The 14,471-nt window shown below is 37.0% G+C and overlaps 1 protein-coding gene across 1 annotated transcript in view; it reads left to right on the top strand.

The window, feature by feature from the left end:
• LOC150083301 (uncharacterized) overlaps positions 1-14,471 on the top strand; it is a 122,457-nt gene that overhangs the window by 30,627 nt on the left and 77,359 nt on the right. The window contains exon 2 of the mRNA XM_090378470.1: positions 3,548-3,639. Within this exon, the coding sequence (XP_090234596.1) occupies positions 3,548-3,639 (92 nt within the window). The remainder of the gene's footprint in view (positions 1-3,547; positions 3,640-14,471) is intronic.

Genomic DNA, 14,471 nt, shown 5'->3' with positions numbered 1-14,471 from the left:
GCTCCTAAAATCCAAATAACAAACAAACATCTATATTCGTCCTAAAATGAGGCTTCCAGACCTCTACGCAGTACTCAAGGTGTGGCTTGACCACTGCCTTATACAATCACCTTTATCTCTGCTCACAAAATTCCTGTATATCACTGACAAGACCCCGTGACCTACTCTGGCAGCCTGTCTGCACTGCTTAGAAAACTTCATATCTGACTGCACAGTTACCCCCAGGTCTCTTTCATTCTCCATTATCCTGAGTGTAACACCACCCAGTTGGTACATTTCCCTGGGATTACTGCTACCCAGGCGCCTCCGTAGCCAGGTGGGAAGGAGCAGCAGTGCGTAGCACACGCTTCTTGATTAGACCGGGGTTCGAGCCCGTCACCACCAAATACGGAGGATGCGGAAAGGTCTGGGAATGACCACCGCATATTCACGGAGCAATATGGCCTTAGTTGCTAATGCTCCTAAAAAAAAAAAAACCAAAAACTGCTACCCATATGCAGTACTTTGCATTTGTCAATGTTAAACTTTAGTTGCCACTTCTCAGCCCATCTACCAACTTTTCCAGATCTTGTTGCAGCAGCATACTGTCTTTAGTGTCATTAACAGCCCAGCCAACCTTTGTTTCCTCTGCAAACTTTGACATTAAACTTGATATACCTTCATCAATATCATTGATGAATATAGAAAACAACAATGGGCCCAACGCCGAACCCTAAGGGACACCACTAATAACATTAGTCCACGTAGATCAGTACCCATTGATTACCGGTCTGTCTTCTCCCACTCAACCATCCTTTTATCCATTGTAGCAAATTTCCCCTAATGACATACTGCTCTAATTTGTACAGTAGTTTTCTAACTGCAACAATATCAAAAGCTTTCCTGAAATCCAAGTATATGATATCAAAATAATTTTTTGCATCCAGTTCCTTTGTGACCACATCATAGTATCCAATCAGATTGGTCAGACAAGACTTCCCCTTGACAAACCCATGCTGTGTCTGAATTGTTACTGCTGTCTTGTCTAGATGATACTGCAATGCTTCTTTAACCAGTGGTTCCATTATTTTCCCTGGAACAGAAGACAAACTAACAGGTCTGTAATTACTCGTGTCACCCGTTGTTCCCCCTTTGTGAGTTGCAGATACATTTGCATGTCTCCAGTCCGTGGAGACTCTTCCCCCCCCCCGAGTCCAAGTATAAGTAGAATAAACGATTAAGGGGTTAAAAAATAGTTACCTTATAATGAAGAGTGTCTACATTTAAAAAAAAGTGCCTGATCGCACATATACAGTAAACCCCCGCTATTCGCGGTATCTGTATTCGCGGTTTCGCGTATTCGCGATCGCCGATTTAATATAAAATGAAACCTAAAAAAATGTGAATTTTAATGCGCCGTGAATATTTTCCGTCATAAAAAAACATGGGCGTGGCTAAAATTATCTTTTCCGGTTAAAACAGCGCTCAGTGGGTGGGGGAAGAGGGGTGACAAAATCGCGAGCGTGGATGTTTCTCGCTAATCCTTGTTCGGTATGGGTTATGCGCTTGTCATGGAAGGTTTCGTCGTTTGCTTTTAATTTATATGCTTATAAATTAAATAAATTTATCAATTTATAAATTGATATCTTAAAAAAATGATAAATCTACCGTTTTGCAGTGTAAAACAGACTTTTTCGAGTGTGTTAACGGAACAAAGTGACTTTATTGTGGACAAGTTCTTTCTAACCCCTACAAAAATATGGCTACGAATAACAAGAGAAATGTGATAATATCAAAGAAGGTGATGACATTAGTGAATAAAATTGAGTTATTAGATAAAATTTCTAATGGTAAAAGTGTCTCAGTGGCAAAACATTATAAAATCAATGAGTCAACGGATCAATCAAAAAATCGGAAGAAAAAATCCGCCGTAGTGTCCGTGAAAACGCGCTAATTGCTTCAAAAATTTGCTCTGTAACTCGTGATGTTAAATTAGAAAAAATGGAAAAGGCTTTAAATCTGTGGATAGAAGACCGAACTCAAAATAAAATTCCGTTAAGTTCACACATCATTCGTGAAAAGGCAAAACTCCTTTATCAACACTTTAGTGAAACTGGTGATAGCACAGGCGGGATAAGTTTTTTTGCTAGCAAAGGCGCTGGTTTGAGAGATTTGTTTGAAATTTCTAATAAATATTACATTTAATATTAAATTGTTTCTTATTTTCATTTCGATGCCATATGCTTGCATTTCACTATGTACTGTCTATGTACATAGTCATATTATGAAGGTACATATAATACATACATAGGCAACATTTTAGACTAGTTTTTCTTATATATTTCATACTTTGGAACGGAACCCCTTTATTATTATGGGAGCCATAACTCAGTATTCGCGTTTTCGGTATTCGCGACATTTCTCAGGAACGTAACCCCCGCGAATAGCGGGGGTTTACTGTATTATGAAGGAGGAAAAGAAAATGCCTGGGTACAAGGCAGCAAAGGACTAGCTAACTCTACTGCAAAGGACCGGCTACCTCGAAATCTTCAAGGAGTAGTTCCACAAACATTTCATACCACAAGTAGAAAAGTACTATGCTGAAAACAACCTTCCATTCAAGATCTTGTTAGTACTGGACAATGCTCCTGGCCATCCGCCTCACTTGGTTAATTTTAATTCTAATGTTAAAGTGGTGTAACTACCTCCCAATACCACCTCTCTCTTACAGCCAATGGATTTAGGGAGTTATTGCTACATTCGTGGTTTATTACACATGAAGAACTTTTAAGGAAGCCTTAACAGCAACATAAAGAGAGGGTGGAATGACCTTAAAGCAGTTTAAGGACATCTACAACACAATCAAGAATATGGATGCTGCCTGGCATGAGATAGCATCATCAAATATGAATGGGATCTGGAAGAAACTCATTCCACAATTTTCTCATGACTTCTATACATTTGAAGAGGTAGAGTCAGTCTTGAAAAATATGATAGAGCTCAGTACTGTACATGTATTTAGCATCTACAAGACCGAAGTTGGACTTATGGGTGCCTCTGTAGCCAGGCGGGCAGGAGCAGCAGTGCGTAGCACACGCTTGGTTAGACTGGGGTTCGAGCCTGTGACCACCAAAAAGGGAGGATGCGGAAAGGTCAGGGAATGATCATCGCATATCCCTGGAGCAATATGGCCTTAGTTGCTAATGCTCCTAAAAACCAAATAACAAACAAACCGAAGTTGGACTTACGTACATGAAAAAACCAATTAAGTTCATAAGTTGAAGTGCCTGTACTTCTTTGGAGGCAATGCTCTTTATTCACAGAGTGAATAAAGAGCATTGCCTCCATTAGCATTATATATTATAGCAAACTCTTGTGATCAGAACTTAGTTATTGTTCTCACTGAATGATGCATGTTTACTAATAATGCAAGTGTTCTTAAATATTTGACATATTTTCATTTAAGGAAATTTTGTTACAAATTTGCTTCAGTTATATTATTATTACATCAGTTTTGTTTCATATTTATTTCATCATCAGTCTTATTTGTGTTGACTAATTTCTTTAGATGCCAGTCTTGAAAATGTTCTGAAAAGCTACAAAAGACTTGCGCTGCAGTGGTATCCAGACAAACACGAAAATAAACCTGTAGCAGTTTCTGTAAGATTTTAAATAAATATGCATGGTTTTAGCAAAATTAATTGATATTTTCTTATTGGTTTTGTCTTTCTGGCTAATAACAGTTATTGTGCCAAAGAAGCAAGTTTAATTTTATTACTAACTAGAAATACATTAGTTTTCAAAGTAATTTCCTTAACTGTTCAGGGACATATCTGTTTACTTTTTATATCCCCCCCCATTGTATGTTGTATTTTGGGTATTTCTTTTGGGAATGTTGCAGTATAATCTTCTTCATGTCATCATCTGTCTATAATTTGGCATAATTTTATCTAAGTTTCTGATGTGGCTAAAACCATATAACAACAGAAATTATCTAGAGTTGACTTCCTGCCAGATAGTAATCTGGCTCTAACGTCACCACAACATACTAGAGATAAAATATTATCTCTAGTATATTGTAGTTATGATGTTAGTGTTGCTGCACATAATCAGTTCTTCAGTTGTATAAAAAAATTAACGATTTATTAAAAAATTGCAGCAATTTGTGTCATTTTACATGTTTGAAATGGCTGGTCCATCCTTTGTAGCCTCAAATTCTTAGTTTAGTTAATTCCTTTATGTTTTCAAGATACACAATTTGTGTCTCCCATATCATGGGAATTGACATATAAGTTCTGTTAGCCACCCTTAATTTCATTTGTTACCTTATTTCTTAATTTAAACTCTTCATTCAATTCTCAACTTACTTAAACAAAACTTAATGTGGAATATACATTTTGTACATAGATAGTGGTTCCCAGCCTTTTTATACGATAGGCCACATCAAATTGTAAAAATGTGTGGTGAAGCCTACACCTTTAAACAGAAATATGTGGTGAGGACTGTACTTGAAAAGAAAATAATTATTTTTATTAGATTAATTTATTTGTACAGGGTGGGGCACAAACATATATCACATTTCAAAATTTGTGCAAAAGTTTGTTCTAAACTTAAAAGTATATGATGCATACACTTCACACTTCCAAGTTTAGTAGACAGCAGCTAATTCAGCTTTTCTGTGCATTTTTTAAATAGTTAAGTAGCTAAAGAAATAGCTTATCAGTTCACATTAAGTCAAACTCTTCAACCACAATTTGCTCAATCAAGACAGTTTTTTTTTGTATAGACCCTGATAGAAAATAAATTTCTAGTGAATTTCATATGAAATGACAGTTTCAAGGGTTTCCACAACTGCAACTATTAAGAAGATTGCAAAAAAAAATTCAAGAAAAGAAAAGGGAACTGTCTTAAATCTAAAAAGAAAATAATGGCCATCGAACAACATGCCAAACACCAAAAGCAACTTACAAGGTAAGGATTGCCATCAGAAATAGTCATAGAAAAATACACCAGAAAGTTATTGGCAGCCCTAGGAATAAACGAAAAAACAATTCAAGGGATCCTACATGTCACCCTTCACCCCATTCCAACCAAGATTCAAACCCTTCAGACATTAACTGATGAGGATAAAGAAGGTGAATGAGGTTTGAAAAACAGTACTTGAAATGTGTGACAACGGTGGCCTGTCTTTAGATGATGTGCTTTTTACAGATGAATATCTTGCTTATTTACATGGTTTGCTCAATACCCAGAACTTTAAATTCTGTGGAGCCTGTAGACTAACCAAAAATGCTGTGAGATACCTTTGAGTTTGCCAGAAATTACTATTTGGTGCAAAATTTGCTCATCAAAGCTAATTGAGCCATACTTCTTTGAGGATGTAACATGTAAGTATTGCAGTGGCCTCTATTGATTACTGCAACATGTTGCAACTATTTCTTTGCAGTGACTTCTCTACTTCAACATGTTGCAAAAATTTTTTGACAAGAAATTGTGTTTTTTTTTTTTTTTTATGAAAAAACCCCAAACACGAAAGGTATCAAAACCTATAGTACTTAGTACCATGCATGGGTTGAAGGAGAAGTATGGGGGGAGGGGGATGCCGGAAACTTTGCTCTAGAGACTTGTAACCTTCAAGAGGAAATTTGGTTTCAACAGAATGGTGCCAGAACATACACTGCACATATTCATGGAATTTTGGTAAAGGACAGACTTCCTGGTTGTGTCATTAATATTATTTTCCTATTAAACTCAAAAAAAATTGCTTTTTTCTTTAAATTATTGAAGGAAGCATAATTCAGGATTGAAAAAAATCCCTTTTTAAGCACGTTGACATATATGTGTAAAGCACCATGTCCCATCCGCATCTAGCAACTAGACTTCTAGTGGACAGATTTTTGTGAAATTTTATATTTGGCTGTTTTAGAAAGATAAGTCAAACCACCTCATATTTTATTAAAATTGGGCAAATAGAAATCTGGCAATTATTATTTTTTCATACATCTTCTTCCAGTCACATAGCTCCCTGAGGAGCTGTTGTGGCCACCAACAAATTCCTCCAACTGCATCGATCATGTTCTCTATGAGCGGCATCGCAAAGTGTCATGCCCAGAAGTTCAGTGATCCCATCCTTCCACCTAGTTGCAAGTCTTGCTCTGCACGTCTTCCCCTCGATTTTCCTTCCATTTTATTCTTCAACAGAAAGTTTTCCTTTCTTACTATATGACCAAAAAACTTGAGTTTTCTTTTGTTGATACCACGAAGAAGAATTTTAGGCCTTCCAATTTTATTCAATACCACCCGTTTGTTCTTCGATCCAAGTAAGAAATACGTAGTATTATCCTGTAACATCGTCATCAGCCATTTTCAATCCACTGCAGGATGAAGGCCTCTCCAGCAACTTTCCAGTTCCTTCTGTTTTGAGCACTGGCCATCCATTTACTACCCAAAAACTCATGAATTTCATCTATCCATCTCCGCCTTTGTCTTCCAGGTTTTCTTCTAGCTCCTCTTGGGTACCATTCTGTTATTTTCTTAGTCCATCTGTCATCATGTCTTCGAGCTATGTGTCCTGCCCAAGACCATTTTAGTTCTTTAGTTTTGATAAGAATGTCCTTTACTTGAGTTTGCTGCCTAATCCATGTGTTTCTCTTCTTATCTAACAGTCTGATTCCCAATATAATTCGTTCCATTCTTCGCTGTGTAGATCTCAGCTTCTCTTCCATTCTTTTGGTGAGTGCCCAAGTTTCACTTCCATAGGTCATGGTGGGGAGTATACATTGATTCATTATTTTACGTTTCAGACAAACTGGGATATTGCTCTTCAGTATGTGACTATATTTCCTGAATGCTCTCCATCCAAAATTTATTCTTCTCTTGACTTCCAGCCATTTATCATTATTACAGCTAATAACTTGTCCCAGATAAGTATATGACTCCACCTTTTCAATTACTGCTCCTTCAATCATTATTTCCCTTTCTGTGGCATACTTGTTCATCATTACTTTTGTTTTAGAATTATTCATCTTTAGTCCAAAATCCTTACGAACTGTGCATAATTGATTAAGATTTTCCTCTAATTCTTTGGGATTGTGGCTTATGACCACAATGTCATCTGCAAATCGTAAATGGTTTAGGTACTCTCCGTTCACATTGACTCCTTTCTGCGACCAGTCTAATCTTCTGAAAGCATCCTCAAGGGCAGCAGTAAACAGCTTCGGAGATATTGTCTCTCCTTGTCGAACTCCTTTCTCAACTTTAAATTTGCTACTGTCTTTGTCTAGTCTAGTCTAATAAAGGAGGTAGCACTCTCATATATTTTCTTCAAAATCATAATATATGGGGTATCTATGCCTTGTCTTTCCAGTGCCCGAAACATTGCCTTATGCTGTATGGAGTCAAATGCCTTTTCATAATCCACAAATGCCAGGCATAATGGTGTTTTATATTCATTTGCTTTCTCCATTAGCTGTGATATTACGTGAAGGTGATCCATAGTTGAGAATCCTGTCCTAAAGCCAGCTTGCTCTTTCGGTTGATTCTCGTCAAATATTCTTTCTAATCTGTTAGTAATGACCCTTGTGAACAACTTATAGATGTGGGATAACAAGCTAATTGGTCTATAATTTCCAATTTCTGATTTATCTCCTTTCTTATGCAGCAAAACTATGATTGCATTATTCCACTGCTTGGGCGTCACACCTTTTCTAATACACTTTATGAAGAGCCTTGCCAGTTTTTGTGTTATGTCTCTTCCTCCCAATTTTAACAACTCTACAGTAACTTCATCTTCCCCCGGGGCTTTCCGATTCTTCATTTTCTTCAATGCATGTTCTACCTCATCAGGAAGAATATCGGGTATGTCGTATGTGTTGCTACTTTGCAATCCATCTTCCCCACTGCTGGTATCATTCCCTCGCTCCTTGTATAATTCTCTATAGTAGTCTTCTGCTATTTGAATTATGCCTCCTCTGCTGTTTATAAGTACCATCGCTATTCTTCAGTTTCAGTATCATTTGTCTTTCTCTATTACTGCTCATGGCTGCTGATTTAAATCATTTCTTTTCCCTTAATGCTTGTTCTACTTTTCTTGTGTTAAATCTTCTTATGTCCTCTCTGTAACACCAAATTTCAAATGCCTCATTTTCTTCCTGCCAATTCTTTTCAGATTCCATTCCTCACATCCATAAGTGGCAACTGGAAAAATTAATGAATCAGTGATTCTCAGTTTTGTCTTTAGGGGCAGATCTTGATCTCTTCCTGTTTGTCAGATCAGTGACCAACGTTTTAGCAATTGCTTGTCATCCCTTTACATCATTTGAGCAGTCATTGTTTTTATTTATTCTTGACCCTAAGTAGTCAAATTCATCAACTTCTTCGATATCTTGCCCATTAACCATCACTTTACTGGAACCAAGATTATTACCATAATTTTAGTTTTACACACATTCAGAAACAATCCTTTTTTCTTATTTGCTACACATACTCTCCTCAGAGTTTCTTTAAGATGATCCTTAGAATTGCAAATTAGCACAGTATCATCTGCATAACGAAGGTTGTTTATCTTCAGTTCTCCAATTTTGATGCCAATCTCTAAATCTTCCAAAGCTTCACGCATGATGTCTTTGGCATAAAGATTAAAAAGGTGAGGCGACAAAATACAGCCCTGCCTGACACTGTTACCTATTGTGAAAAAGTCCACATTTTCCATGTTGATTCTCACAGTTCCTCCCTGTTCCTGGTAGAGTAGCTTAATCAGCTGAATTATGTGGATTGGGGAAACCCATATTAGTCATTGTTTCCCATAGTTTCTCATGTTGAACACAATCAAATATTTTTTGCATAATCTGTAAAATACAAAACGACTGGAATATTGAATTCTTTGCATTTTTCGATAATCAGTCATAGACTTAAAATCAAATCTAATCACTGGTTCCTCTGCCCCTTCTGAAACTAGCTTGCTCTTCTGGCATTTCTTCTTCAAGTTTTCTTGAGATTCTGTTTAATATGATTTTAAGAAGAATCTTGCTAGCATGAGAAATTAGGCTTATAGTCCTGCAATTTGAGTGGATTTTCAGATCTCCTTTTTTTGGTAAGGGAATGAAAATTGATTTCTTCCAATCTGATGGCCACCGTCCCGTTTCCCAAATTTTTACAATCGATTCCAGGTGACTTGCCACATGTCAGTTCTGTGATGGCTTTTTCCTGGGAACTTTTTCATGATCACACTCTTGAAAAGGGGGTGGCAAATCATTAGTGTCAGCAGGTGCTCGGAAGAGCTGCTCACAGTATTTCCACTTTTCCTTTAATTGTGTTCTTCTCTTAAAATTTCCCCTTTGGAGTCCTTACATTAAGTTTTGGTCGGAACTTTTGCCTTTAGGACTTAATTGCATCATACATTTTAGTGTTGTTTCGTTTATCGTGGTATTCGATTTCTTTACACTTTCAATTGATATAATCCTGTTTGTCCTGACTTAATTCTTGCGATGTCGGAAATCCCAACAGTGTGAGTGCCCAAGGCTATAAGTTTATAGCCTTGAGTATTTCCGGCGAACACGAGTGTTGTGTCAAAAAGTGAAATAGTAAAATATAAAATAAGGGCCTGTTAAAACAATTGCTAAACACTAATCTAAATATTAATCTAGTAAGTATTAGTGAAAGAATTGTATGCAATGCATTCTTTGCAGTTTGCAATGTAAAGACAAGTACACGTATTAATCTTTCTCCTGGTCAGCTGTTCTCATTCAGACCGTAGTTGTCGGGCCGCTGCACCGATTATCATGTACAACAATTTATTGGTGCTGTTTATATAAATGTGTATTATTTTTAATTTTATTTAACTTTGAATTTTTAATTTTAGTGGATCAAGATGTCAAGAAAAGAAAAATTGATTCCAAATGTCGTGTCTTCAATGAACTTTGGTCGATTAATTATTTTTTTATAAGGGACAATAACCGATGTACCTGCCTTATATGTAAGGAAGCAGTTTCTGTATTGAAAGAATATAATTTGAAACGGCATTATACAACAAAACATGCCTCAACTTACGATAAACTTCAAGGAGAGTTGCGAAACAAGAAATTACAAGAGCTGAGCTAAAATTTCAAGAGGCAACAACAACAGATGACATGTTTCACTAATCAGAATTTAAATTTAATTAGAGTTAGTTTGCAAGCATCTCAAATCATTGTGGAAGAAGGGAGGGCTTTTACTGATGGCGAGTTTGTGAAACGAGTGTGCCTATCAATTGCAGAAGAAATATGCCCTGATCAAGTTAAGCACTTTGCTCTGTAAGTTTATCAGTGTCAACTTTAGCAGGAAGAATTGAAGACTTGTCTGCTAATGTTAAAGATCAGCTGAAACAAAAAGTTACAGATTTTATAAATTTTTCGATTGCAATTGATGAAAGTGAAGATATTACCAACACAGCACAGTTACTCATTTACATACATGGTATAAATCAAAATTTTGAAGTCACAGAAGAACTGGCTGCACTTGAAAGCTTGAAGAATAGAACCTCTGGTGAAAACATATTTTATAGCGTATGAAAAGTGTTTGAAGACCTGCAACTTGGTTTCATTTGAAGACCCGCAGCAAAATTTCATTCTCATTCATTTTGCTTATGTTAAGGCTCTCTCAGAGCCTTAAACACCTCAATCAAGTCTCCTATAAGGTGCCTAGTTTCCAAGCTCTGCAACCCACATATTCAAAGTTTTTCCTCACATGGGTGCTCTTTTGCTGATCTCACCAGGCAAGTTACCAGTCTTTGGACCCTTTCAACAAGCACAAAGTCTTTCTTTAGGTGTGGTCTCCATACTTGAATACAGTATTCCAAGTGTGGTCTAACAATAGCCTTATATAATGGGATTATGATATCCTGATCTCTACTAGCAATTGTTCAATAAATCATCGATAGGACATCATGGGCCTTCCTTGCAACCAGTTTACAATGCTCGGAGAACTTCATGTCTGACCGTATCATAATACCCAAGTTGCTTTTCTCCACTACCGGCTTTAGTTCAACTCTGTATAAATTATTTTGGTGTTACTGTTCACCAGGTGCAATACCTTATATTTTGCTGGATTAAAACATAGCTGCCATTTTTCTGACCATCCCTGAAGTCTATCTAGGTCACTCTGAAGGAGCTCTGCTAGGCAGTGATCATTAAGTACTCTACCAATCTTTACATCATCTGCAAATTTAGACATCATGCCCTCTATCCCTTCATCGATGTCATTTATGAAAATTAAAAACGACAGTGGTCCTAATACCGATCCTTGGGGAACCCCACTTCTTCACCAACCCAATCTGAGGAATAACCATTTATCACAACCTTCCTGCCTCCTGCCCTGAAGCCCTCCAACTATCCATCTATGGATTTTCCTTGTGATTACAACCTGTTCCAGCTTTAAAGTACCTGCTTATATGGGACTGATTAGAATGCTTTGCTGAAATCCAAATAAACAATGTCAAAATTATTCCCCAAGTCTAGCTCTTGAGTGACCCTGTCAGAATAGCTAACCAGATTAGTTAAACATGATTTTCCCATTACAAAACCATGCTGAGTATCCTTCAGAATTCCATTTCCATCTAATTGATCCTGAATTTCATCGTTGATCATTGTCTCCATGATTTTCCCTACTACTGAAGTTAAACTAACTGGCCGGCAATTTCCCACTTCACTCTTATGTATTGGAGTCACAAATTGCACTTTTCCAATCCAACGGAATCACTCCTGAGTCCGGTGATGCTGTCATAATTAGCCTCAGTGATTCAATGCACTCACTTGCCATCTCCTTTAAGATTATAGGGTATATGCTATCAACTCCAGGAGCCTTACTGCCCTGTAGGCTTGAAAGTTATTTTCATTAAATAAACATGTGAAATTTCAACGTCATCAATTACATTTTTTTCATCTTCACTCCCATGTTGACGTAAAGGGTTTTTCTTCTGTAAATATCGATGCAAAATAACTGTTGAGTTCATCTGCAACTTCAGCTGGGGTATCTAATACTATCCCACATCCATTACATAAGGGTCTGATCTGGTTTGTCCTTCTCTTCTTTGTATTTATATATGTGAAAAATTCCTTAACTCCCTCTCCTCTTTGTCAGCGAGTTCTCATAATCAGACTTTGCCAGCCTAACCTTTTCTGTGGCACTATTACAGATCAATTTGTAGCTGATATAGGCTTCGGTACTTTTTATTGCTCTGTGACTTTTCCATGCTGTCTTTTTTCTGCTCGAGTAATCTGGCAACTTCATTACTCATCCGACTTTAAATCCTCCTCGTGGAGTATTTTTTTAATGGTATACAAGCATTCAAGGCTTCTGTGATTAACGTTTTAAAGGTATACCATAATTCAATTGTATTCGCTCTCTGTGACATGTCTACCCAGTTAATAGAGGCCATGTAGCATCTCAATCTGTCATAATTTCCTTTCCTGAAATTATAACCCATTCCTTTGCCTTTAACTACTGTTACCTCTCTTCATCGTCCACCGTAGAACTCTGTGATCACTTCCTGTACTGTCAGTCCTATTATGTCATCTTGTTCATGGGTGATGATGAAGTGTAGAGTATTCTTTTCCCTGACATGTTGATACAAATAGCAATGATCTAGTTGATTTAAAAATTTAGTCCCCCATGTGGAGTTTCCTTCCCATTTGAGGCAAATTAAAATCACCCATAATTGACTTAATGGTGTTAATAACAGTAAAGCTTAATAGACGGTACTCACCTTGATTGAACTGCTTATTTATATGAAGTTGAGGTGGAAATGAAGTTTAAGTTGAAGTTTAAAATAAGTTGAAATAAGTTAATTGAATGAATATGGAACTGTTAAAATTTGCTCAAGAAAGTAGAAGTGCACTTCTACTTTCTTGAGCAAATTTTAACAGTTCCATATTCATTCAATTAACTTATTTCAACTTATTTTAAACTTCAACTTAAACTTCATTTCCACCTCAACTTCATATAAATAAGCAGTTCAATCAAGGTGAGTACCGTCTATTAAGCTTTACTGTTATTAACACCATTAAGTCAATTATACAATGGTACATTAAGAAGCTCTATAAATCATCTAAGTGTAAAAATCACCCATAATATGACGCTTACTTGCCCATTCCATTTGCACGTAGAGGCTCTCATCATAATCTTCAGCTAGCCGAGTGGGTAAAGTACCTGCCCGGCAACCCAAAGGTCGCGGGTTCGATTCCCGCCTCGGGCTTGGATCAAAGTACTGCAAAAACCTTGGGAGGTGCAATATGGCCACAGAGGCCGATGCGCCAACAACTACCAAATCAAATCATAATCTTCACAATCACCTGGCCTGTAGATTACTTCCTCTCTCATTATACCTTTGCTTCCAATTATCTCACACCATACAGATTCTATACTTCCATGTGAAAAGTCTGAATCTGGGAAATCTTTCATCACGCTCAGCTTCCTTTTGATAAGAAGCATGATCCCACCACCCCTTCTATCTTCCCTATCCTACCTAAATACATTATACATACCATACTGAAACTTATCATTCCCTATCTGCGGGTGCACCATGTTTCCGTAAGCCTTATCATGTCAGCTTTACTTGTCCTAACCAGCAGTTTGAATTCACTCATTTTATTGATGACATTTCTGACATTACTGTATAAACAATTAAGACTTAGTGTTTTCATATATTTAACTACCCTGACACACCCCTTAAAGTTATTTAAGCTCACTTCCCTGGCATTTGCTATCTGCTCATTTGAAACGTTTCTGCCCTCGGAACATCTTTCTAATATGTTCTTTTGTGGTAACAAACAGGAACTCTTGAGGTATGTGCAAGTGTTACTTTAGCATTAGCAGAGGCGTATGATGCAAGAAAGCAAGCTTATTCAGCATCAGCCAAAAAAAAAAAAAAATCAGATAATACTTTGACCAGTATTATCAGATAAATGCGTGTCTGTATTACCCTTGTCCCCCCCAAACTAGCAGTTTTCCTGAACCTTTAAGGTATCCTCAATAATACTGGCAAAAACTGTTTTGCCCCACCTTTATTTAAATGCATCCCATCTGTACAAAACAGATTCTTTCTACCTATAAGTGCAGGCCAAGCTGATAGAAATTTCTCCCCAAAAGACTTGCAGAGTCCATCAAGTCTTGAGTTAATCAACAAGGCTTTCAGCATATAATCCCTCCTATCATGCTTGGGCAGATTTGCAGACACATAAACATTATGACCTAACTCTCAGCCAGAGGCGGATTTAATGGCGGGCGCACCGGGCGCGCGCCCTGGGCCCCGACTTCTGAAGGGGCCACGCAAAACCCCAACAAATTAGTTGAACATATTAGTTCAAAACTTTGTGATTATTATTATGCTATTATTAATTATATTATACATATATTATATTCAAATTGTATTGGAAATAAAACATTAATAGTACATAATATTTTTTATTTATTTAAAAAAAATGGTTAACATGTATTTTTATTTTCTCTCTCTTTGTTTT

The sequence above is a fragment of the Mastigoproctus giganteus genome, chromosome 7 (assembly GCF_048544385.1).
Source record: "Mastigoproctus giganteus isolate SK-2022 chromosome 7, ASM4854438v1, whole genome shotgun sequence".
Classification (NCBI taxonomy): domain Eukaryota; kingdom Metazoa; phylum Arthropoda; class Arachnida; order Uropygi; family Thelyphonidae; genus Mastigoproctus; species Mastigoproctus giganteus.
This window is presented reverse-complemented; position numbering and strand designations above follow the sequence as displayed.